This window comes from Alexandromys fortis, unplaced genomic scaffold (genome assembly GCF_014885135.2).
Source record: "Alexandromys fortis isolate MF-2015 unplaced genomic scaffold, M_Fortis_MF-2015_v1.1 scaffold_59, whole genome shotgun sequence".
NCBI lineage: Eukaryota > Metazoa > Chordata > Mammalia > Rodentia > Cricetidae > Alexandromys > Alexandromys fortis.
The window spans coordinates 9,352,336-9,378,563 of NW_026067943.1; the positions used below are offsets into that span (position 1 = coordinate 9,352,336).

At 45.6% G+C, this 26,228-nt stretch overlaps 1 protein-coding gene across 6 annotated transcripts in view; it reads right to left on the bottom strand.

Annotated features, from left to right (window-relative positions):
* Positions 1-261: 261 nt before the first annotated feature.
* Positions 262-26,228, bottom strand: part of Erc1 (ELKS/RAB6-interacting/CAST family member 1) — a 351,181-nt gene continuing 325,214 nt past the window's right edge. For all 6 annotated transcript variants that reach the window (XM_050148588.1, XM_050148589.1, XM_050148584.1 and 3 more), the window contains one exon: positions 262-4,890. In XM_050148588.1, coding sequence (XP_050004545.1) covers positions 4,753-4,890 — 138 coding nt within the window. In that variant the 3' untranslated portion in view covers positions 262-4,752. The remainder of the gene's footprint in view (positions 4,891-26,228) is intronic.

Sequence of the window (26,228 nt, forward strand, 5' to 3'; positions counted from 1 at the left end):
TAATTGCACGGCCTGACTGGGAATAGGGTGGGAAGAGGGTTGGAAGTGGACGTTGGGCGATAATCAGAGTGGGGTGCGAATCTAAGGGTGCGTCAGCAGGCCAGTCTGCCGTGGAGCTCCTCGAACCTGGAGCACACAGATTCTAGTCTGCCGCTGGAGATGGCTTCCTGGGGACTGCTGGGCCTTGCTTTTCCAGACCGTATCCAGTCTCGTCACAGGGGTGTGACCAGGCTGGCAGAGACTAAAGAAGGCTGCAGCACACAGTTTTTAAATAAGTTTATAATTTCCTGATGGATTTAGTTCGTGAATAAAAAAGAAAAAAAATCAAACAGAGTGTTTACAATAATTACCAAGGCAAAATTGAACAGAACACAATGTCTTTGTAATGTCATCATCAGGCCGGCAATTCGACGCTAGTAACTGCACGCATGTGCACAGTTGAAGGCAGCAGCTGCAGCTGTTTCACACAAGCCACCAGGCTGCCACCACTGCTACCTACAGGGACTCAAGCTACAGGAAGCCAGTGCCCAGCGTTCTGGGCTCCCCACTAAAGTGCAACATGCCTCTTCTGAAGGCTTCAAGGGTGCAGAACAAAGCCAAATTCCCCATCCTGGGACAGCCTGCTACGCAAGACAGGTTCCTGGTCTGCACTGGGAAGCCGGCGCAATGGCTGGCATTTGCCTCAGGCAGGCCCAGATGCTTTCAAGGATGGATTTAATACTGGTGTGGCAGGGTAGAGGGGCCTGGCTGGTGTGCTCACTGTGGCAGAGGGTGGATCTCCTTGCCTCAGCCTGGCTCACTTCCTTTCTTGACTCTGGCATCTCTGGAGCCAAGGGGGTTTGAGTCTAAAAAGCTTCAAAGAGAAGAATTGGGGATTTGAAGCCAGAGAGAGCCAGGCTCTGAGGGCCATCCATGGCACTGGCCTGCAGGCTCTGGAGACTAACTAGGCTGCCCTGTGGAATGGCCACGATGAAATAGCACCAAGTGGGCAGGAAAAGGTCCTGTGGTCTGGCAAGCAGGCCCAAGCCCAGGTTACCACACAGCACTAGGCACACAAGGCTTGATCCCATGTGAGGGGAGGGTGATCCTCAGGTCACCCTCAACAATGCTGAAAACTCTACCCAGAGGTCCTGAGGATGTACAGAAAACCCTGACGTGACTGAGAGTCTTGGAGCCCCAGATTTTCATTTCTCCACAGAGTGGGTGTCTCTTGTTCTTAGGTAGTCACCTACCTCAATTATGGTCAGTGTGTTTCCCAGGGGCTGGCCTGGCTACCACCTCACCAACCTGGAGTGGGAGGAGCTAGGCTGCCCATAGCTTGAATTCCTTCGTTAACATGATTATTTATGGGTTTGCATTTTTAAAAACAAAGCTCCTTAATTTTTCAGTTCTATAACTACTTTTTAATATTTTAATATTTTCAACAATGGACACAATGTAACTGCCCCAGTTCTCTGAATCACACAGACAATATCAACAAGCAGAGAAACAAAAGAGGTGGCGGGACGGGACAGATAACCCGCTCCCCCAAATCAACCCCTAAAAATCACTTCTCCCTCAAAAGAGGCAGGAGAAGTACCTACAATAGGGTCACAGCACTTGCCAAACACATTGGGAAGAATCAGGAGACACTTGGTTACAATTTTGACACTAAAAGTTTGGAAAGTTTCTGTTTGGAAAGAGTAAAGACAGCCATTTTGTTCAGAAGGATCCCCAGGTCCCGTGTGCTTTCTTCTTCCCTGGACATCCTCGTGGTTCACAGGAGGGAACATGCCTTGGACTGGTCCAAAGCTCCGAGACTGGCAGTGATGGCGGGTGCCCAGCAGGCCTGTGGTGCAGCTCATCCTTCTTGCTTCCTTTCCTGGGCTCTGGACTCTGCAGGCAGGAGGGGAGGCTGGGGAGGCAGGCGTGAGAGTCACGGGCACTGCTGACATGGGGTCTGCTGGGACTCGGGCCTGTGGGTGTCCCATTCCACTAGCGACACATCCTTGCTTTGCCCTTTTTCAAAGACCTGGAGGGAGGCCAGTGGGCCTGTGCTTCAGTCACACAGGAGGGTCAGCAGTGGAGGGGCAGGACGGTAGCACGTGAGAACCATCTGCACTGACGTCATCTCTCCCGAGGGAGAAAGTCAGCCAACATATTCTTCCCAGGAGGCCAAACAGATGGATGGGATATGGCCAGTCACAGCCTGACCTGCAACACCGTCGGTCGTCACAGCCCAGTCTGCTTTCCTAGAACTTCTAAGGCCCACAGGTGAGGAAGAGGCACGCTCAGGCCTCAAGAAGATGCATGAGAAACAAGGCTGACGGGAACTGGAGGATGCCCTCCACATTTCCGGTTGCTGAAGCCCACTCAGACTTGTCCATCTCTAACGGTCTTTAAGTCGTTGCTAATCCCGTTCAGATGTGCCACCAGTCAGTCACTCACTGAAGACCTGGGATGCGGGGCTCATATGCTGCTGCTTTAGGAGGAGCCCCACGCTGGGTTCCAGCCCTCATTTTCTTACTGCATCTTCATGACGGCCTTCATTTGGGGTAGAGATGTTAGGTGCAAAGGGTATGAGGCTTGACAGTGGATGGAGGTGATGGGGATGGTCCTAGCCAGCCTGCAGTGAGCTCTCAAGGCCAGATGTCTTGAGGACCCTAAGTGCATGAAGACCGTCACGGGATGACATGTCCTAGTGCAATGGCAGCTAGGCGTTTAGTGAATTCTGACTAAGTGAATGACGTAAAGTCAGCAAGATATGAATGCCAGATAACCTATTAGCCTCACCTACCACAAAAACTCCACAGTCTCCAGAACCATTTGAGTCACAGGATTACCACCCGAGGAGGAGACCCCTTTGCTATGCAGAGATCAGATAATGTCTGTCCCACAAATCTGCCTTCCCGCAGCCTCTGTGGAGGGACCTGATGGAGAAAAGTTGTAAAACGGAGAGAAGGAAGCAGGTAAAGAGTGGCAGACAAAGACCAAGTGGGTACAGCAAGGAGTCTGTCTGGGGTGGTCCCCAAGCTGGCCAGTGTCAGCTCCAGGCTGTGCCTGTGGACCGGGACTGTTTTCTGGATTCCACCATAGCTGGTGAAGCTGTTACTAGGTGGTGGTTCCAGTTGTTATGGGTGTAAAATCCTATCCTGAAATACGGTGTTGTCTGTGGGATTTATGGATGGGACAATTAAAAAGAACTGAGAGAACTGAGCAGCAGCGATCATCACTCTGGCTCCTGGCAGAGTCCACTCAGACCTAGGCGTCTCACACAAGTGAACACTGTATGGCAGGGAAGAAGGGGAACGGGGAAGTGACTGAATGTGGAGTAGTGGCAGCTGCGTGAGGTCCCGGGTGGAGGGCTGTGAGGGACTTACAGGCAGCATTAAATCCTTCTGAGAGTGTAGCTGGGCAGAGAGGAGGCAGCTGGTGGGGCATCTCCAGGTGTCCGCTTCAGAGCACGCAGGGCTGGGTGCCTGCTAGGCTGTCTATTCTCAGGCCATTATCTTATGGCACTGTCCTCTGCACCTGGCTGCAGCGTGGTGCTGCCGTGTCCATGGGGTGTGCACGCACAGGTGCAGTCAGCTGACACGAATGGTCAGTACAGCCCCTACACACAACACCTCTCAGGGGGACAACACTGACAGCAATGATCCTCAGCTGCCACACGGGACCTCGCAGGCAAAGAGGGGCTCAGTCAGCCAAGCCCACTGAGGACAAAGACTGCAGGTCAGGAAGCTGGAGGGAGAAGCTATGCTTTCACTGCCACGGCTCAACTGAGCATGTTTCAGGGGTCCCCACACCACTCCCTATCAGAGGCTTTTCCAAGGGTGGAAAATACAGCCTCTCACGCTGTATGCACACAGCAGACATTTCATAATACTTTCTGAATGAATGAATGAATGAATCAAAGAAAGGAGGGAGGGAGGGATGTTAATGAGATAAGACAAACTCAGTTGTGTCAAAAGCAGTTTCTAGGTAGGGCATGAGGCTATGACCCTGAGGATGTACCTTAAGAGTAGACTGAGAAGGTGGGCAGGGATCACACGCCCTAACAACCCTGTTCTAAGTAGCTTGGGGCAAGGTGGAGGGACAGACTGCACTGTAGGCAATGTTCAGGAGGATCGGCATGGCCCCGTGGGACATCGTCTCTGGAGGAGCAAAGCTGCAAGCAGTGACAACAGGGCCCTTCATGTTAAAGCCTCTTCTCAGCAGGTCACACTGACCTGACAGCCAAGTGTGGGAAGGTCTTAACAAGAGCGAGTGGGTGACCACTGTGGACATCATCCTCCCGCCAGCTGAGAGCAGCGCAAGTGAGACAGGGAACAGGCCGGGGTTCACAGTGAGGCCTGCCTCCATCTGACGGTCATGACAGCAAGGCTGGTAAACATGAGGGCAGCACCCTCTCCTTGTCCCTGGCCACTGTTCCCTTCTCTACCCTCTGAGCAGAAAGGACTCATCCTAAGGCTTCAGCACGGAGCTTTCAAAGCACAGAACTCCAGATGAGGCAAGTGGGCTTCTTGTTTCCTGTTCCGGGAAGGGCAGAGCTGCCAGCCTCCCCAGCTCCCTTCTGCTGATGACAGGGCAGTTCTTCACGGAGACCAAGGAGACTTGCGCAGAGACAACATTCAAAGTAGAGGCAGAGTGTGATGAGATACAAACGGCTGGACTCACACATCCAGCTGGCAGGGTCTGGGGTGGAGGCGGTTCCGACACCGAAGTCCCTCACATTCTCCTTCCTAGCTCCTTGGTCAGCCTCCTTGGAGCACGTCAGGAGGACTCTTCCAGGGCACTGACGACTTGCTCAAGGATGTCAGGGCAGTGGTCGGCTATTTGCTGGAGGATGGTGTTGGCGAACTCCTGCAGTTCTGCATTGTCCCCTTCAACTTTCTCCAGCTCACTCTGAAGCTGAAAGAGAAAGGAGAGATGGAGCTGAGGCAGAGGGCAGCTTACTTGTGTTGGGAGTGGGGATTCTTCAGGCAAGAAAGACAAATAGAGCTGACCTCCCTGCATCCAAATGAATGATCAAACATGCAGGCTTCGAGACTCTAACCATGAAAATAGAGTCCAGAAAAGTCAGGATTAAGTCCTGGCCAAACACTGTAACTTGTAGTTCTGACTTCATGGGGACGGCTGTGTTCACTGTTCCAATCTCACAAGCACCAGTGGGTTGAGGATCTCAGCATTGTGTGGTGTTTCTGCCCAAGGGAGATTTCCCTTTGCTGCACATGGCTGTTTCAGCAGGGCCCTTAGACTGCTTAGTTAGCTGAGGAGATTATTTTGACAGATACCATAGCCCAACGCTGAGGAGAGACACATTCCCAATGTTCTGCTGTTCTTAGTACCCACTGGGCAGTTCTCTAAACCTCTAGCAGTCACAGTCCTTGTCCTGAAACTCCTTGTAGGCTGATGGCAGAGCAAACACGTCAACAAGCACACCACAACCCAGCACAGCTAAGGACATGCTGTGAGAGAAAATGTACACTTGTTTCACTCTGAGGAGCCTGAGAAGGAGTCACTAAAGGTGGCTAAGATCTGGGTCTCCAGAGCCAAAGCAGAGTTGTTTGGGAGATCAGAGGAAAGAAAGCCCCGTTCAGGATGCTGGAGCCTACCTACAGTGGGCTGTGGTGGAGGAAGATGGAGTTGAAGAGACAGCTGAGGGCCAGACTGTGCGTGGAGCTAGATCTCCACGCGTGGAGCCAATCTCGTGCAAAGTACAAGGAGACCCTGTAGTTTTGAATGGCAGTGGCAAGACTGCCTCCAGCTTCTTAGAAGATGACACAGAATGTTAAAAAAAAAAAAAAAAGAAGCTGTTGACTAAGCAGAAGGCAACAGCCAGGAAGTGGCTGTTGTAAGCACAAGGTGGAATGAAATGGGGCTGAGAGGGAGGAGCCGGGGGAGAGGAGGGGTGCACATCGCAGCCTTCTCAGAGTAGGGTTCTGAGGAGAAGGGAAACCACTCGTGACAGTGCTGGCTGAGGAGTGAGACGGGAAGATGGGTATTTTCAAATACCAGGCAGGGCTCCAGGAAAGGAAGGGGGAACTGAAAACTTGAGTGCAAGAGAGTTTAGAACCCAGGTGCCTGGGAGGCTTCGGTCTCAGCTGATGTCCCCTTGACCTCTCTTCTCTGCTGGAGGGTGGAGCAGCAACATTTCACAGTGCTGTTTTAGAGGATTTAATGACAATGACATGTGAAAATGCCTGGCAAAGGTTAACTTGTAATTACTGTTATTAACTACATAAGATCACCCAGGAAGAGCAGATTAGATGGCAAAGAGAATGCCACTGTCTGTCAGCCTCCGGATGTTCTGAGCCAGAGTGAGCTAGAGTGTGCTTCTCAAGTACAACAGCCAGGTGAGACTAGCAGGCTTCTCTCTGCTGGCTGCTGACCGTGACCTGGGAACTCAGGGCCACTTACACCATGCTAAGTCTTGGTGCGTCTTTTAAAAATCTAGGACAGGAGCTAAACTCATCTATTTTCACCAAACAGTGCACTGTGTTTCCAAGTCGAATCCCAAAAACTGTTTCTGGAATTTGATAATTGACCCTAAAATTCATTCTGATGTGTAAATACAAGAAGAGCTAAGAAAAAAAAATATATTTTGTGTTTGGAGGTTCAGGGGATTGAGTCCAGGGCCTGGTGCATGCTAGGCAAACACTCTGAGCCCCATCCCCAGTACCCACAGAGATATTTTTAAGACAGGAAAGCCCTGTAGACACACACTAACAGAAGATTGCTACATTAATAACATGGTGTCTATGGGCTTTGGAATAGATTTTTCTTTTTGCTGGGACAAAATATCTTCTAAAAACAACTTAAAGGAGGAATTATCTATCTTAGGGCATGGTTTTAGAGCAGCATTTCTCAACCTGGGGGTCGCGACCCCTTTGACAACCCTCTAGCCCCAAGAATACTTATATTACAATTTATAACAGTAGCAAAATCACAGAATTGAGGTAGCAATGGAAATAATTTTATGGCTAGGGTCATCACAACCTGAGCAACTGTATTAAAGGGTTGCAGCATTAGGCAGGTTGAGTCAGCGAGATCCTTCTGTAATGTGAGCTTGAAGTTCCATATTGCAGCACCCTACTTTCCTCATATGTAAATATCCATTCGAAAAATGTTCTTCCAGTCGTTTGGATACTGCAAGGTTTTATGGAAGAACTACTTTGGTGGGGCATTCCTGGGGTTCCAGCTACCTGGGATGCCAAGGCTAGAGGATCACTGGAGGTTAAGAATGTTGTATGTGTATAGTGTGCTCACGTGAGTGAGACTCTGGCATTCTCTCTCTCTCTCTCTCTCTCTCTCTCTCTCTCTCTCTCTCTCTCTCTCTCTCTGTGATATATGCATCTGAGTGAGGCTGTGGCTTTTAAAAAAAGATTTTGTGGAAGAGCTGCTTTCTACTAAACCTTCATCTCAGTTAGATCCCAAAGGAGGGACAAATGGAAATGGATATAGAGACATTATCTCCAGTAGAGCAAACAGAAAGTGTATACTCTGCTAAAACAAGTCCAGATTTCCAAATGCAGACTGGATTACATGAAGACTCCACATGTGGGGTTTGGTGCCGAGAGGTGTGGTCGTGCTTACCAGTCTAGGAAACTGTCACTGTTACTAAGGTGACACCATATACAAAATATCCTGCCTCAAAATGACCCCACAGTACCCTTTAACCTCCTTCCTGTAGCCTCTGGGCAACCCCGCCAAGTCCCTTTCCTTTCAGTCAATGGTGTTTCCAAGCTCTCTTCTCTGAGTCTCGGGATACAGGAACCTTTCCCATCCTGAAAAGATCCTGGAACTATCTTTCTTAAGCTGGCTGCAGCTTTCCCATCAAGCTTCAAAAGCTCCAATACAAGTACTCTCTAGTATTCTGTCTCTCAGACCAGCTGTAATAAGCAGGATGACTTGACCGCTTCCTCACCTAACTTGCTTTCTTGAAAGGTTAGTGAAATGTCTACCTAAAAACTATAGAACTACAAAAGTAAAAAGTGCCTTAAATGGAAGGATATAACATGACCAAGGAACGGAGACTCAAAGACGGTATTAATTCTGCTTAAACTAACTCACAGATTCAATGCCACCCCTAACCTTAGGCAGCTATGAATATAAGAAAATGTATGTAGTAAGAAAAAAAAAACCTATACAAACATGATAACTTCCTTAGTTTATGGCGAAGGTATCATCTGTACGGTAGGGAAAGGTTGGATTTTATGATCTATTACCATATACATTACCATATCCCAATCATACAAAGAATCAGTTCTTGATGGAGAATAAATCTGTATCTGAATGGAAGACATGGAAAAAGAAAACAGGAGAGCTGGCCACAATGCCACCTGCCTATAAACTTAGACTCAGGCAAAGGCAGGAGGATTGTGTGTGTAAAGACATCTTGGGCTACATAGTGAAAACCTGCCTCAGAAAAACCAAGCAAACAACCAGCCAAGCTCACAAACACAGCAAGTCTCCTGCCCCACCCATGAAAGTTGAAGGGACACTGTAGAAATGCCATGCTTGTCTTCTGTTCCCTTCCAACTGCAGCACACACACTACCAAGGCTATAGTGCAAAGATTTCTTAGGCAGAACACAAAAGAACACCCACCATAAAAAAGACCCCAAAATAAGTTAATTTATATCAAAACAGGCCTGTAATTCTAGCACTCAGGAGACAAGAACATCAAGAGCTCAAAGTCATCCTCAGGTAATATTATGGTGAAAAGCGGCCTGGGCTATGTGAGGTCTTATGTCCCAAAACAAAAACAAAAGCAAAAACAAACACCCCAAAAATCCAAATAACAAAAAAACAAACTAAAAGCAAATGAACAAGCAAACAAGAAAACTCAAATAAAGGAAAAACAAAGAAACCCCCACAAAACAAAACTAAGAACTTCTTTCTCTTAAAAGACATCATTAGGAGAGGAAAAGCGGCTGGCAGATGGGAGAAGGTATCTGCTTTGCATGTGTGTGATGGGGACTCAGTGTAATACATAAAGAACTACAAACCAGCAACAGCAAAACAACAAATTCAAAAGGTCAAGGAATTAGAATAGTAGTTTACAAAAGATTCAATTGTTACTCAGTGTCTGTGTCTACAGGAAGTTCCTGCAGATTCCAGGATATCTCATGGACAACAAAATCTTCATTTCTATAAAAATAATGAAATAAAATGGTATACTTGCATATAACCTACATATCTTATCTATAGATTACTCATAATACTGAATGTCATGTAACCGCTATGTAACCAGTTGTTATACCGCATTGTTTAGAGAGTGATGAGGGAAAACATGTCTAGGCACAGCTGATACTGGAGGTGAACAGAGCTCAAAGGACAAGTGATGGAGAGACACACAAAACAGAAAAACGGTGGGCAGGTATAGAAGGGATAGCTTTACTCTGGGGACTCACAGAGTGCTCAATGCATAAAAATTCAAGTTCTGATTTCTAAAACTATTTCTCCAGAATATTTTAAAACTGCAATTGTTTGTTGAATTTGAGGGATGTGTAGGATCAACTATATTTTGGAAAGGCTAGAAAATACATACAAACGTATTTATTCTTGTTAATTATCATAGAAACAGGAGTTAAAAAAAAACCATAAGAAACCACTAAATATCCATCAGAATGGATAAAAATGTAAAGGTTAGATATCATCAAACGCTGACAAGGGTGTGGAACCACTTGACTTCTCATACATTCCTGCACAGTATGAGTGCAAAGAGGTACAGCTATGCTGGAAACCGTGTGGTAGCATTTGCTGAACTGGAGTACATGTATATTATGACTAAACCTTCATGCACACATACGTTCACCAGAAGACAGAGACAAGAGTACACACATAATCTCTCCTGGCCATGCTGTACAAGATTTTAGTAACTGAATGACTGATAATTTATGACATAGGCTGGGAGATGTCTCAGTCTGTAAAGTGCTTAGCAAACATGAGAACCTGATTCCTCGGACCCAAATGAAAAGCCAGGACGGTAGTGTGTGTCTATAATCCTAGTGCTGGGGAGGCAAAGAAAGAGGAGGACCCCTGGATCAGAGTGCAAAGCAACCACATTAGTCAGCAATACATGCCAGGCAGTGGTGGTACACACTTTTAATCAAAGCAGTCACACTAGTCAGTCATATATGCTGGGCAGTGGTGGTGCATGCCCTTAATCCCAGTACTAGAGAAGAATATAAAATGGGAGGAGACAGGTCTCATGCTCAGTCTCAGTGTGAGGATTTGTGGGGGTAGGATCATCCATTTCGGTCTGAGGTTGAGGTAAGAGTGGCTGGTCACTCTGCTTTTTTGATCTTCAACTTGAGCCCCAATATCTGTCTCTGGATTTTTATTATTCGTCCAAAAAAAAAAGTGTAAAAGGTATAATAACAACATGAATTAACTTATGCATTTTTTGGACAAAAATTATTCTAAGTGCTTTTGTGTCTTTTTTGTTTTTGTTTCTTTGAGACAGGGTTTCTCTCTAGCTTTGGAGCCTATCCTGGAGCTAGCTCAGGCTGGCCTTGAACTCACAGAGATCTGCCTGCCTCTGCCTCCTGAGTGCTGGGATTAAAGGCATGCACCACCACTGCCCAGCGCTTTTGTGTCTTTTATTTAACACATCTTTTTTTTTTTTTAAATTACTTCTGAGTACAGGTGAACAAACTCCTGGTATAAAATGTGTAGTTTTTTAGTTTTCACTATTATAAACGCTCATTGTTGATGTTCCTACACACGATCCTCTCCACATTTATGACCCGGGAACACTGTTGTAGGATTTGTTCTGTCTTGTTTTAAGGGATGCTCCATGCTAACTCCTCAGTTCTTCTGTAAACGCCTAGAGGAATTCTGCTTTCTACATGAAGCTGCCTAGAAACACCTGCAAATAGCAGATAGTTTTAAGAATGGCCACTGAGGGAAACTGCAGGAATAGATGCTCGTTTTTCTGAAGACATTTTCTTTTCTTTCTCTGCTGCTGGGGCTCAGTCCAGGCCCTGTGCACATGTAAGCGCTCACCCACCTGGCGGCACCTCTTAGATCTGTTAAAGATCTACCTGCTGAGCTTGGGTATGACTCTGGAGCACACTACATGTATCATGGAAGGCCTTGGGTTCCAGCTCCACAGAAACACAACAAAGAAATCAAAATCCTAAGGGCCCCCAACATGGCCTGTGTTGGTAGCCCCCATTCTGCTCAAAGTTCCCAAAAGATGGAGTGCAGGGCAAATACAGGGTCTGAAGGTGACCTATAGAAGAATTGTCTAGCTTTCCCACCCGCTCTGGAACTCAATGTAGTGATGTGATTTCCAAAGAGACCTGAGCCAAATGTGGCGCCAACTCCACATGGGACACTCAAGGAGATGTGCAGTCTGCATGTGAAGCACAGAGCAGCGGTGCCTTGGCCTCTAGTACAGAGCTGTTGTGAAGCCATGGGTAGGAGGCTGAGCAAATACATGGAGCAGAGATGGGGCCTCAACAGCTCTCCACCAGACAGTGCTGTTGGGAAGTTGGTTATAGCATTAGCCAGCCTCCTCCTGCTTTTAGGGCGGAGTAACTCAGAGAACAGTCAACATGGATGGTGCAATACCAAGTTATTTAAGTAGGATGCATGAGGCAAGAGCAGCCTGCAGTGAACTGGCTGCCTTGGGACCACTGTCCAAAACAGCTCAGTTTATGCTGTGACTTAAGAACAGGACCCATACGTCTCTCCACACATAGAGAAGACACATCACAACAGGGAGCCACCAGAGACCCAAATGTAAGAAATTCCTAAAGTAGAAAAAGGTGAGTATTCTGTAGACCTGGCTCCATATCAAGGAAAACTGCTGTGAGGTGAAAGAAAGGGTTTCTGAAAGAAAGGCAGGCCTAGAGAGGTCTCCAGATAAAATCAGTAGATGGTCGGGAGGGGGGTAGGCACAAAAATTACACAGAAATACTTAGTTTAGTTTAAGTAGACAAAAATTTGAGATTTTTTTACAACTGTCTCTCAGAACACAGGCTTTGAAGTCTGAGCTATAAAATTGATGAGTGTGATGCCCTAGAAGTGGTGGGTCAAGAAGAAACGGCCTTGTCTTGGTTAGACTTGTCCTACAGCCCCATAACCCAATCTAGCAGCTGCTTAGGACTTATGGAGACACAAAATGAGCTTTCCATTTTCAATTTTTCAAATGTTTGGAATGAACTGCAAAGTGTTTTACCACTGTGCCATTCTGAACAGACCGTAAAGCTTACGGGATTGGAGGATCTGATAGCATGGTAATTTCTCATTCAGGAAGATTTCCTACAGGCATCTGGTCACTACTTTCACACTGGAGAATTTACTAGCATTGGTGCCAAAGAAAGCTAGAGCTTGACCGTGAAGACTTTTACAGCTTCTCCACAGGTTAAAAATCCCACTCTCTCCCCAGAAACTGGTAAGTTTATGTACTGATAGGAAGGATCTTTATGCTTTGAAGCATGAAAACCATGCATCCCACTATTATCTCCTATATGCTATTCCTGGACACAAGTATTTATTAATCATGTACTGGATGAATGCTAACAATACGCCTTTAATGTAACTGGGCTTTTCCATGTTAGATTACCATTATCTCTATCATTAGTTTTCAAAGGCTTTGAAAATAAACCAAGGCCTGGAGCCATGACTCAATGAAGAAGACTTGCCTAGCATGCCCAAGGCCCTGGGTTCTATTCAAAGGTCCACCCTCCCCCCAAGCTAAACCTAAAACCAAACAAGGGGCTCTTCTGCTACAGCACTGAAAACACAGCAGCGGGTAGCAGCAGCCCCTAGTCCTGAGTGAAATCAAACATCGAGGCATCAGCTGTTCATCTCAGGCTGGCCTCAAACTCTGGAGCTTCCTTTTCTGCTTCATTCCCTGTCCCGTCTCAGATCAGCCAGGCAAACATCTAATCACAGAAATACTAGCCTGCTCATATTAGATCCAGAGCACAGCAATTCTGAAATTTGCTGGAGGCTGTGGGAGTATGCAGCAGGTGACAACTAGTATTCAACAGGTGAACCCACCAGACAAATAACTCTCAGATGGGGAGCCCCACTAGGTAAAGACTGTGGGACCATTGGCTGTAAATGACTTGCTGCTTCTGTCTGTAATTTCTCTCATGTCCACTACACTTCTCCCCTAAGAACAGCTATGGGTGTTTTCCCACTGCTTGTGTGTTTATCTTGTGAATATATTCCATTGACTGGGTACACATATAGCTGTGGATGGTCAGGAAGATGATTTCTGCTTAAGTGTACAATTTTGAGGAATAGAAATAATACTAGAACAAAGACAGCTAATTTTAGACTTCAGAACAAATTCAAACCAAACTGGTTGCCCCTGGAGATTAATACACAAGGACAAATTCCCATGTGTTTATTGATGAGTCAAGGTCAGGCACGAAGCAACTTTGGTAGACATAATGAACTCCAGCATAATGAACTTTCTGCATGTACTCCTAACCTTAAGGTTCAGTCCACTATGTTTACTGTTTAAGCCCTGAACTTCAATGTCACTTTCTATCTGGGAACTCTGACCACTTAGAGCTACATTCATGGCCAAGCATGACTCACTGGCCACTCAATGTGACATCACTAGCCTGAAAGAAACAGTGTGATTAGTTTGGCTCTGTTTCTTATTGTTTCCTCAATAAGTGCCGTGTGACCCTGAAAATGTGATTCTGGTTTTTGTCCAGAGGCTTTGTTATAGTAGAAGTGTGCTGGAGAGAGAGAAGTGTATGCTGGAGTAGAAGTGTGTGCTGGAGTAGAAGTGTGCTGGAGAGAGAAGTGTGAGAGATGAAGGAGGTGGTGAGTGAATAAATGAATGAATGATGAATGACAAAATGTGTGTGTGTCCCTGTCCTGAAAGGGAGATGTAGCTGGATGTGCAGGAGAAGTATGAGAGATGAGAGACAAGTGCTATGTATGTAAAAGCGTGTATAAAGTAGCTGTGTGGAGATGGAGACTCTTTAAGATGATGTAAAAGAGAAGGTTACCATCCAGGAAAGCGTGTGCTCGTTCCTTTTTTTCCCGAGTTACCATCAGACATCAGAAAGCGTATGTTCCCTTATTTACCCCTCAGAAAAGTCTGGCCCTCAGATAGATAAGAGTATTTTCTAAGTCCCAGCTACTCTATAGGCATATTTTTGCTACCCTGGGTGCAGTATTGGGAGCTGCTATCTCGGGCTGCACTAGAAATTTCAACTCACGGCCTGGAGGGAGCAGGAGAACCACCAGTTCCAGTCTCTACCTTACAGGTAAGACCCAGGCCTAAAGAGGTACAGGGAAGTGTGCTCACCTCAGGAAACTGCATGAACCACCCATAGGCCAGTCTGCGGTCAGAAGTCAGACCTGCAGTTTCCAGATGCATGTGCACTCTACTTTCAAGTGTTGCTAGGATACTAATGTTTCAATCTCTAACCTACTTATACACAGACACATCTAAAATGCACTGCTTTCCTGTCTAGGACATTTGTATCTAGATGAGCTAATCCGTGTCTCCTCTGTGATAATGTGTCCCTAACAACTCCCCAGGTTTGTCTCTCCTGAGAGGCTATGTCTTGGTAGAGTGCTATACCGGCTCTGCTCCTTGCTCCTTAGGGTGAGCTAGTCAGGGCAATGCTGGAGAGCTCAACCTGGTGGTGAGGATGAGGGATAGCTGGCAGGCTGACTAACCCAGCAACCACCCAAGCCCAGAATTAGGGCTGTGAGTTGGCCCACCCCAACATCTACCCCATCTGAGATCTGCTGGAGCATGTGAAGAGACAGGTCATGCAGACCCAAAGCTGCAGGACCTCCATGACACAGGGCAACAATGGGATATCCAAGAGGAGTCCCAATAAGGGTCCAGCAGTCAGTGCAGCAGAAGCCAGAGGCCTTGAACCAGACCAATGACTCTGTGCAATGGACACTTGCAAGTAAAGATGTATGAACTAAAGGCTTTACTGTATGACTCACTGCGTCATACTACAGCTTCCATGATGAGATTTTTCTTTTCTCCTTCTCTCTTAAATTTTTTTGGGTGTGTATGCAAGGACAGAGGGTGGACATGAAGGGATGGGGAGATGAATGGAATCAAAATGCATGATGTGAAATCCACAAAGAATAAATAAAAAGTTTTTAAAAAGTGGGAATAGGAGAAACTCAGCACGGCATTCACATTGCTTTGGTTGGTGCTCTATATTCACTGTGTTTGAAGGGCCAAGAGAATGGTAATCTCTTCCTATGGAGAAATAGCCTCAGAAACTGTGGCATACTGTCACAAATAATAAGCCAGTTAGCTGGGTGGCTTACTGAACAGAAGCAGAGACCTGAGGCAAGGGTAGCAGGTGGTCACAAGGACATGCTACCAAGCCTGGGATCTGCTCTATACGGGCTTGCAGTGGCACGGTCTAAAAAAGCATTTCTAATCATCGAGAATTCTAAGTCTTGTTTCCACGTTGACTTGGCAGCACCTCTCATTATCTTCATTCATCTGCTAACAGAAATGAACCGAGACTTGCCCACCATTATCAAAATGAAAGCAAACCGCCCCCTTGCTGAAGGGATCTATCAGAACAACAGCGAGATTCTGGGAAGCACAGACGCAGGCAGGGGGGCTGGTCAGGCCCATGTGTTTGGTTTGGCTCTCAGAAATGAAGAGTGTCAAAATGAAAGGATGAAAAAAACAACCCCTCCCCCACACAAGCCAAACAATGGATTAGGAAATCTAATGCTGAAGCTGTCAGGGTGGTAAGAATAAGGCCTTGTTGCAGCTGAGATTTAAGTGCAGAAGCAACAAGAGGCCCCCTCCACTCTCTGGCCAAGTGGAAGAGAGAAGGGAGCCCTGCAGCCACTGTAGTATAAGTGGGACCTCTCTTCCCACATGAGTGCCAGTGACGGGCAAAGACTGGAAAGGCTCCTGTGGTCACCTTGTTGAATTTTCTCTTTAATTTTAATGCAAAACTGATATATTATCTGATTGGTCACCCCTGAAGGAAGAGACAGAGTGATCCTTTAGTTGGGTACACACTTGAGGTCAGGTGGGCTCATCCAAGTGGTCTTTGGGTAAACATGGTAAACATTTCATGGATGACCACGTACAGCGGTAAGATGCGAGTATCACACAGCGTGATAGGGAATGTTGTTTCTGATTCGCCTGGCATGGAGGTGGATGGGGGCAGGGTAGCATGTTACTAATTAAAGCTCCTTAAGGAAGGTTGGGACTGAAAGAAACTATTCCCACACCCTCTTACATCTCAGACTTTTGCAGGCAGTACTTACAAAGGTCAAGAAGGGTAGGATAGGGAGACTCTAGGGATAGTTCCAGTCTAATCTGGCTCAATGAATATTTAAGGCTCTCAATGCTAGGAACGCAGCTCCAAGAAATACGGCAAAGCCATGGCATTCATACCTTCAGCCCTACATAGCTTTGGCCTAAATGGAGAAGACAAGGCAAGCACTTGGAGGAGAACAGATCTTTCCTCCCACCTTCTCCTTCTAGGGAGCCAGAAACAGAATGTGGGCTCAGCCTTCAAGAGAAGTGAAGGAGGAATTCAGTTAAACACAGTCAGGAGGGAGACTTAGAAACCCTGGAAGCATTCTTCTGCATATAACCTGAGAAGGCCAACCCTAATGAACCAGAGCCCAGATAAGGCTACATGTGTACAATTATCCCCAGTGTCTGTAGGACCACTGCTGATGGCTGCAGGACACGGAATAGGATTTATGGGTAGAACACTAAGAGTTCTACAATCCTCCAGGGAACCAGTGAAGTGGCGGCAAAGTTACAGCTCTGCAAGGGGTTAAATAAATTCTCCCTTTCTCCAGAAGAATCCAGAGGCTTGGGTGGTACATTTAATTGCACTATCCTGAGACACACTCAGCCCGAGCTGGCACCGAGTCATCTGGCAGCATACTGACAAGATGTTCTGCATCTGGAAGTGTCAGTCCTGTTGAAGTTGACACACAGAGTTTACTCTCAGGCTGTAAGGGGCAGCAGTGGGCCAATACCGGAAACAGAAGCCTCATATGCCACTTGGCTTCCCCATCTTGGATGGGACATTTCACTGCTTTGGGTTCAGCTGTCTTTTTTTTTTTTTTTAAAAAAATATTTATTTATTATGGATACAATTCTGTTTGCATATATGCCTGCAGGCTAGAAGAGGACACCAGACCTCATTACAGATGGTTGTGAGTCACCATGTGGTTTCTGGAAATCGAACTCGGGTCCTTTGGAAGAGCACGCAATGCTCTTAACCACTGAGCCATCTCTCCAGCCCCGGGTTCAACTGTCTTGAGACAGGTGCTCTTCCAATTCTTTCTAGACTTCATGATGTCTGACTTAGCAGAGCCCATCTGTAGTTTGCCTTATCAAATAAGAGTTAAACAACCATACCCGGTGGGAAGCCACAAGCTATTTCTAGCTCGAAGTTTCAGCTCCAGAGAACTCCACTCTGGATCTCATCACCTTATCTTTCCAAGATCCTCCTGCTTGCTGCATTCCGAACTTCAGTTGTGGAACACTTTCCTTTAGGAGTGAATTCTGATTGGACTTGGTTCTGCTTCAGCCTTGCGAATGTAGAGTGATTTCCTACAGACTCTAGATATACCAATAGCACAAGTCAGCAAGCCTGGAGGACAGCTTGTTAACATCACGTGTGGCCCATGGTAAGACTGACCTGGTTTAGCTGGGACCACTGGAGTGGGCACCATGCCCGCCCATCATACTAGCTTAAAGCCACGACCACATCACATTTTTTTTCTGCCAAGGTAGAAATAAGAGCCACCTGGTATCTGGCTCACAGTTTGATTACAAAAGATAAGACTCAGAATGATAACATTAAAACCATTATTTGTCACTAAAAAGGACCTCATGAAAAAATCTTATCCACCATTGCCTGAGTTTTAGGGCTAAACTTAAAGGCTCTCTTCTAGTCAGTTAGCATATGCTAGGCTCAGCATTTTCTTTTGTGTCAAAGGGAGGGCAGAGCAGTAGGACGGTTCTTGAGCTGTGTAGATGAGTACCATCACTGTACCCCTAAAATGCTCCCGATTTCACGTGTTAGTGATGTTGTTGTGGCTTTGTGACTGTTATAGACAGTGCTCCTCACAAGGCTCCCTGGGTGGAAGTAACCGGCATCCCGTGTCCTCTGCGGGGATCCTCTGTAGCTGGTGGATGCACGTTCTGCAGCACCCTTACCTTTGGGCAGGCAAAAGCCCAAGGCTTATTTGAATGCATTTTCTATAGCTGGTATAGAAACAGCTAAATCAAAACTGTGAAACTGTGGCCCAATAGCAATTAGTTCTGAAGTAGTCCTCATGCTTTACGGACTGAGCTGAGTCCTCTAAAATTTACAAGTTGAAGCCTTAATCCCCAGAACCTTGGGGGTCTGCCTATATTTGGAGACGGGACTTTTAAAGGGTAATGATGCTAAATCAGGCCTTTAGTGTAGGCTGGCACCTGTATGACTGGTGCTGTAAGTAGTAGAAGTCTGAATATTTGCAGGCATCAGGGATACACAGGTACAATTTTAGATATACAAATACACAGGCTAGACTGTGTGAGGACATAATGAGAAGTCTGCCACCAGAGAGCCAAGGATCCCAGAACTAACACCCTGATCTTAGATTTCCTGCCTTCAGAATGAGAATAAGATAAAATTCTGTGTGAGCCCCTGTCTTAGTTTAGGTTTCTTTTGTTGTGAAACCATGACAACAGCAACTCTTATAAGGAAAATTATTTGATTTGGGTGACTTGCTTATGGTGTCAGAGGTTCGGCCTATTATCATCACAGCAGGGAGAATGGCAGTGTGCTGGCTACATCTTAATCAGAAGGCAACAGGAAGTAGACTGAGGTGGCTTGGGCATATATGAGACCTCAAAGGCCACCCCCACAGTGACATACTTCCTACAACAAGGCCATACCTACTCCAACAAACCCACACCTTCTAATAGCGCCATTCCTTATGACTTATGGGGGTCAATTACATTCAAACGACCACAGCCCCCTATACAGTGTTTTCAGCAGAGGAAGCTAATGGATTGCTGTTGGACTACAATGTTGTGAATCCACTGACCATTTATATTCTGATCTAACTCTCCATGTTGGGAATATGACAGTGAGTCATGGCCTGGTTCCATCTTTCTGACTTAGAATCTGAAGGCTCTTAGCACTTCTATGGCCATGGTCCCAACAAGAGCAGGGATGCCTGGTAGGTGGTCTGGGTAATTCAAAAGAGCTGGAACTTTTGTACCAGGAAGGGAGGCTGTGTCAGTACTTTCCCTGACTTGGAATGGGGGAGGCTTTGAGTCATGGGTGGTAGCGTGATGTGGGAGTGTCATATATCAATCTGTTGATTTCATTGGTTAAGTTATAATAAACCAGCTGCTTGGCCTCATGGCTTGGAACATAGATGGGAGGAGTAAACAGAATAGAATTCTGGGCGGAAGAGGAAGTGAGGTCAGACTCTGCTCTGCTCCCGGAGAGACTGGACAGCTCTGCTCTGGAGCAGAGACGCCATGCTTGCCATGCTACACTCTCCCAGGATGGACGAAGGCTAGAATCTTCCCGGTAAGCGCACCTTGGGGTGCTTACACGCATTATTAGGAATGGGCTAGTCCAGGTGCGAGAATTAGCCTGTAAGGGCTAGAGTTCATGGGCCAAGCAGTTAAATGAATACAGTTTGTGTGTTGTTATTTCGGGCATGAGCTAGCCAAGAGGCTGGGGTGTTGGGGACGCAGCCCCGCCGCTCATATTTCAACAGTAGCGGTATGTTTAGGGGGAGATGATGGCAGCAGTGTCTGCATGTGTATGGAAAATTGCTTATGTATTAGGATCCCTCTTTTGGTTTTGTCCTGGGAAGTCGAGTTCCACAGAGAAGGGTGTGGTCTCACTCATATTTCTATCTGAAACTGTGCACCACTTTCCCCTTGAGAATCTCCAGTACACACAGATACTGCTACCTCCATGTTCTCAGGCATGCATCACAGGAGACACTATCTTGAAGAACTTTAAGTGACTTGTATTTCTATATAGTGCCAAGTGAGGTCAATGCCATCAAACCTTTGGTAAAACAAAACAAAACAAAACTAAAACTCTGAAAGAGTGCTAATGGTAACTTATTTTAAACACCATGACCGGACTGGACACTTTCATGTCCAAAGGCTCTAAGGTATTAGGACCACAGCGCCTGAAAGGGCTTTGTTAGTGTGGTTTCCAGTTTCAGCTGGATACATTTTCTTCCTTCCTTAGTTGGGATGGCCTTGTCTGTGGAAGGTGACACTGGAGACAACAGGCTTCTGTTTAACCATGCTCAATCTAAAAACTAATTGGTATTCTAACATGGTAAATAAATAACTGCCCCACAGGCGCTCTCGCGGGGTTCCTGTCAACACAAAGGAAAATAAGGTAATCAGTGGCGCTAAAAGGTATTTCTGTCACTACAAGTACAGAGCTTTGCCAGTTACAAAATGTAGCCATATTTTAGAACTTGAGTCCACTGTGAACCACAATAATATTAACTAAATACAAACTACTTTAAGTAAGGCCCTGGTGACTTGTGAGGAAGAAGGGGTTTGAGTGAGAAGAGGGGAGAAGAGAGGATAGTAGCAGTGGCATATAGCAGGGGATACCATCATAATTAAAGCATATTACATTCACGAGAGCGCGCGCATGCGCGCACACACACAAATGAATTTGTATGAGAAAAAAAGGCCCAGTGATTTTTTGTTTTGCTTTTTTTGCTGCAAAGATAAAATGTAGGAAGTCTGTATTTAGAACGTGTCCATATACCATTTCAATATTTACCTCACTGTCCCAGGGAGCTTTGGACAGTAAGGTGAGTAAGGGGGACCGAGAGCTTCCTAGTCAGGCAGTGTCAGACAGAGATGACAGAATCCTCTGCTCTACAACAAAGTTGGGGGAAGGTCTGTTTGTTTAACAGTTCAGGTTTCCTTATGTTTCCCAGGCTGGATCCAATGCCTAGGCTCAAGCAGTCAGTCCTCTCAAGTAGTTGGGTTCACACTGCCTGTCTAGAAGGGTTTCTACTCCGATATCTACATTCTCTTAATTAACATAGGGCCCCCAATTTGTAATTCTTGCCCCAATGGCACAAATAATGTTATTCTACGTTTAGCACAAGCCTATAGTTTTGTGCCTTGTATATTCTTACATGTAGATACTAAACACCACATACTATTTCTATACTGGGAATGAATGGAAAATAACGTTTAATGTTTGTGTAATTTCAAGAATGCAAAAGAGCTATTTTCGACTATAATCCTCTATAGTCAAATCCCCATTTCCTCTTTGTTTCCTCAACTTAGTGCTAGGGAACATCATCAGAAATAAGGTAAGCGCTTTGGGTTCTAGTGTCCGAAGCCAGTGCTCTATCAGCTTTGGGCCCCTCCTGTGCTGTCTACTCAGCTCTATGCCATACTCCTTCTCCTCGTCACAGCAGAGCCAGGCAGCATCCCCTCTGCCTCCCCAGCACTGGGATACAGGTGCAGGTCACTCTGCCTGGCTTTTCAATATGGGTTCTGATGGGGGTGGGGTCAAATGCAGATCCTCATGCTTGTACAACAGTTCTTTTTTATACATAAGTTTTTGTTGCCAGATATTTCAGCATCCAACTAGCAAGATACTCTGGAAGAAGAAAAGGCCAGATTGTGTGAGAACATAGCTGAGAAGAAAAGTGAGTCCACTACACTGTGCATTTCCATAAATGTGTCAAGACACATACAGCATGCGCACATTCCTATGCTCAGTTCCGAGGCAAATGCACATTTATCTTCAGGGCTCTGCTATTCTCTGCTACATCACTAGTCTCGCCTTTCGCAGCCTCTCGTGTGCTGCTGCTCTTAGTGCTTTGGACAAGAGTTCAGAGTTTGAGCTGAAAAAACAAATTCAGACATCACACAAAGAAGAAAAGCAGATCACAAACACCGAGGCTGGGAACCAGAACAAAGTCTGTCACCCACCAAGAACCATTCTTCTTTCTCTTTTCTGTCCCTGCTGTTTCTCAGGCTCAGCCCCCACCAGCTCCTGTGTCCGTTTGTCTCACTTGGGTGGCACAGCAACAAGGCAAAGCCATCCAGGAGGGAAGAATGGAATGTGGTGTCTATGGCCAGTGACTGATGAGCCCTGAGTGGTGGAAGGGACTTCCAGGTTCTGTGCTGAGTGTTGCTCCAGCATGGTCACTCCTGAGACCACTTCTTTCAGAAGAGGGTAGGATGCGAGTTATCCAGCAATTGGAGAGAACAAATGGAAAAAGAATCCAAGAAGACAAGGACTGAGCCAAGTTTTGAAACAATATTTCCTGAAAAATAAAAATGCGACCAAGTGCTGGGAACAGGGATTAGAATCCAAGCTCAGTGACCCACAGAGCAGCTGGCTGAAACAAATTCATTCCAGTGTGGTTCGACCCATGGTGGGAAGCTAGCATTTATGGTAGAAAAATAGAAAAAGAATTTGTACTCTAGAGGAAAAATACACTTTTAATGTTTTAGTAGAATCTACCAGTTGAACTGCTTTAACACTTCAAAGGGAGGTTGTAGGTCAGGGTGTGACCTTTACACAACCAAACACTGACATACAACTAAAAGCAAAGGTATTTAACTGTGTCATGTACATGTGTTGATGTGGAAATGTATACATGAATGCAGGTGCTAATGGAGGACAGAAGAAGGTCCAGAGCCCCCAGATCAGGAATTCCAGGTGGTCGTGAGCTGCCCGATATGGGTACTGTGAGAGTGGTATGCTCTTAACTGCAGAGCCAGCTCTCTACCTGCTCAGAGCACAGATCTTAAGTTTATAGGTGTGTGTGTACATACATGCATACATGTTTCCACATGCATGTGTGTACAGAGGCTTGAAGACAACTTCTGTGTCATCCCTCAGGAGATGTCCATCTCCCATCCACTCTTTTGGTAGTACTGGGGATTGAATTTAGGGCCTCACAGAGGCTAGGCAAGTATTCTACCAATGAACTACAGCCTCAGGCTACCTTATTTTTTGAGAAAAGGTTTCTCATTGGCTGGAAACTTGCTAATTAGGATAGGCTTGCTTTCCAGTAGGCCCTGGGTTCTGTTTGCCCCAGCCTCCCCATAGCTTGGACTACAAATATGTACCACAGCACTTTTCAAATTTATTTTCTATTTTAATATTTTTGTATGTGTGTATGTATGTATGTATGTATGTATGTATGTATGTATGTATGTATAAATAGTGTGTTATGTTTGAATATGGGCATGTCAAACTCAAAGAACAATCTCAGGGGTCCATCTTTTCCTTCCACCTAGTTTGAGACAGGGTCTCTTGTTCACTAAGGCTTACACTGAACTAACTGGCCCATGAGCTTCTGGGGAGTTTCCTGTCTCTGCTGCCTATCTTCCCTAGGAGAACTGGGATGTGCTACAGCATCTAGCTTTATGTGAGTCCTAGTGATGCAAATTCTGGTGCTCACACTTGCGTGCCAAGTACTTTATCCTCTGGACCATCCCCTCAGCCTCATACTTGGCTTTTTCACACAGGCTGTGGATTCCAAACTTAGATCCTCAGTACTTTAACAACAAAGCCATCTCCCTAGCCCCTGTCTCATATTTTTGAGATAGGGTCTTGTATTAGTGTCTTTTTTGTTGTTGTGATGACCAAAAGCAACTTATGGGAGAAAGAACAAGAAGCTGAGAGTTCATAACTCAGCCACAAGCATGAAACAGAGAGGGCATTCTGATGCAGGATGAGGCTGAATTTAAACTCTCGAAGCCTATCCCTACTGACATACTTCCTCAGCAAAGCTGTACCTTCTAGACCAGTGGTTCTCAGCCTGTAGGTCAAATGACCCTTTTACAGAGGTCACAAATCAAATACCCTGCATACTAGATATGATTCATTAACAGTAGCAAAATTACCATTATGAAGTAGCAAAGAAAATAATTTTATGGTTTGGGGGGTCACACAACATTAGGAACTGTGTTAAGGGGTCACAGCATTAGGAAGGCTGAGAACCACTGCTCTAAACCTTCCCAATTAGCACCACTAACTGGGGACCAGGTATTTAAGAGCTGGAGCCTGTGGGGAATAGTTCTCTTTTTAAAACACCACAGGCAATATTATATCAACCTCTTTACTTTTTGGAATGCTTGAAATAGTTCATAAAAAGTAACATGTGTGTGCCTAGGGAGATGGCTCAGCAGTTAAAGTGCTTGTCCTGCAGGGAAGAGGACTAGAATTTAGATGCACAGAATCCACACGAATGCCGGGTACCTAGGCAACCCATCTGTACTTCCAGCCTGTGAAAAGGATTCCGGAGGCTGGCTAGAGAGACTAGCAATGGAGGCCAGCTCTGAGTTTGACTAAGAAATCCTGTCTTAGAAAAATAAGTGGAAGACAAATCAATCACAAAACAAGCCCAATATCAACCTAAGGACACCACCCCCCCCAATACATACACCTGAAAAAGGAAAAAATAAAACTGTGATGTCTGGGTAAGGTATTACACACTTTTAATCTTAGCACTTGGAGGGAGGCAAGAGGATCTTGAGTACAAGGCCTTCCTCATGTACATACTGAGTTCGAGGACTGCCTAGACGATGTCTTTGCAAGCAAGCATAGTGATACAACCACACACAGATAGGAAAGATTTGAGGACAAAACTGGAAACAAAAAATAAACAAAACCTAATAATAGCAAGTAAAAAGTTTCACAGGAAAACCTTTCAGAACTTGCTGCAAATAATTTTGATGACTCCATTTTTATATTCTCTGAATCACAGCACTGACAGAGACTAACTGGAAGTTCAAAATAAAGAAAGTCCACATAGGACTAGAAATACAGGATCATAATTTCCCATGTTTAAAGAGTAAGAGAAACATTCCAGTTGGGGAAGTTCTTAGTAAAGCATCACCTGAAAATAGTGGCGATGACAACAGGGACAACTGGCATCTAGCCACAAGAGTCTTATGTAATTAACCCCACTGAAAAGTGAAGGAACAGGGCGTCAGAGAACTAAGATCAAGGTTGGGTATGGTGGCACACACCTTTACTTGTGAGGCAGAGAGAGATGTGGAGTGTTATAGGTTTAGGTTAGCCTGGTCTTTACAGTAAGCTCTAGATCAGTCAGGGCTATGAGATCTTGTCTCACAAACAGTAGCAGAAGCAGCAGCAAAAACAAAAACCAAACAAACAAAAGAAGAAGAAAACCAAGTTCAAAGAGGCAAACTTAGCTGCCACGAATAGCATATGGTGCTGAGGTGCATGTGCCTGCTCCTTCCATGTACCTTCTGTCCAGTTTTATTCAAGCTAATCTCTCAGACCCCAAGAAAATACCAAAGAGAGTCATGGCATATGCCAGCACTTAGGAGGTGGTAGCAGGTGGATCTCTGAGTTCAAGGTCATCCTGGTCTACAAAGTAAGTTACAGGATAGCCAGGACTACACAGAGAAACCCTGTCTTGAAAAACCAAAAAGCAAAACAAAATAAACAGAAGAATTATTTGATGTCCCAAAGCTGGAGAGAGACAGATCCAGATTCTGGGTCCTGATCCATCTGATCCCAGTATTGTTGATTTTTCTGTTACGGTGTGTGTATGTGTGTTTTAAGATGGCAGAACCATTACTTTAAATATGTCTATTGAGATTTTTTTTTCGAGACAGGGTTTCTCTGTGGTTTTGAAGCCTGTCCTGGAACTAGCTCTTGTAGACCAGGCTGGTCTTGAACTCCCAGAGATCCGCCTGCCTCTGCCTCCTGAGTGCTGGGATTAAAGGCGTGCGCCACCACCACCCGGCTTGTCTATTGAGTTTTGTTTCTATTTGGTCAAAAGAGAAATTTCAAGTCAGAATAGCTGAAGGAACACTACCACATGCAGTGTGAATACAGTTTGCTGCAACTGAAGCTTAGGTTGCAATTTAATCCCTATTAAAAGAGAAAAGGTAAAGCTAGGTGGGAATCTCCAGAGGTGAGTGCTCCACTCGCCTGAATTAGCTCACTCACACACTAATAGGTTAACAGATTAACATACTATTCCCAGAGTGGCTTTGCTATCACAGCCAGTTTTGAAAGGTCTCTCCTGTGATTGTTCTCTCTTGTCATATACTGCACTGCCTGGCGATATTGCCAGCAAGAAAGCCACCACCAGATGCAGGCCCTTGACCTTGGACCAGAACTGTAAAATAAACTTTTCTTTATGATTTGCCCAAGTAGTGATATTGTGCTTTTAGCAAGAGAAAAGTGGATGAAGATAAACATCTTGTTTCAAATATATATATTTAATATATTT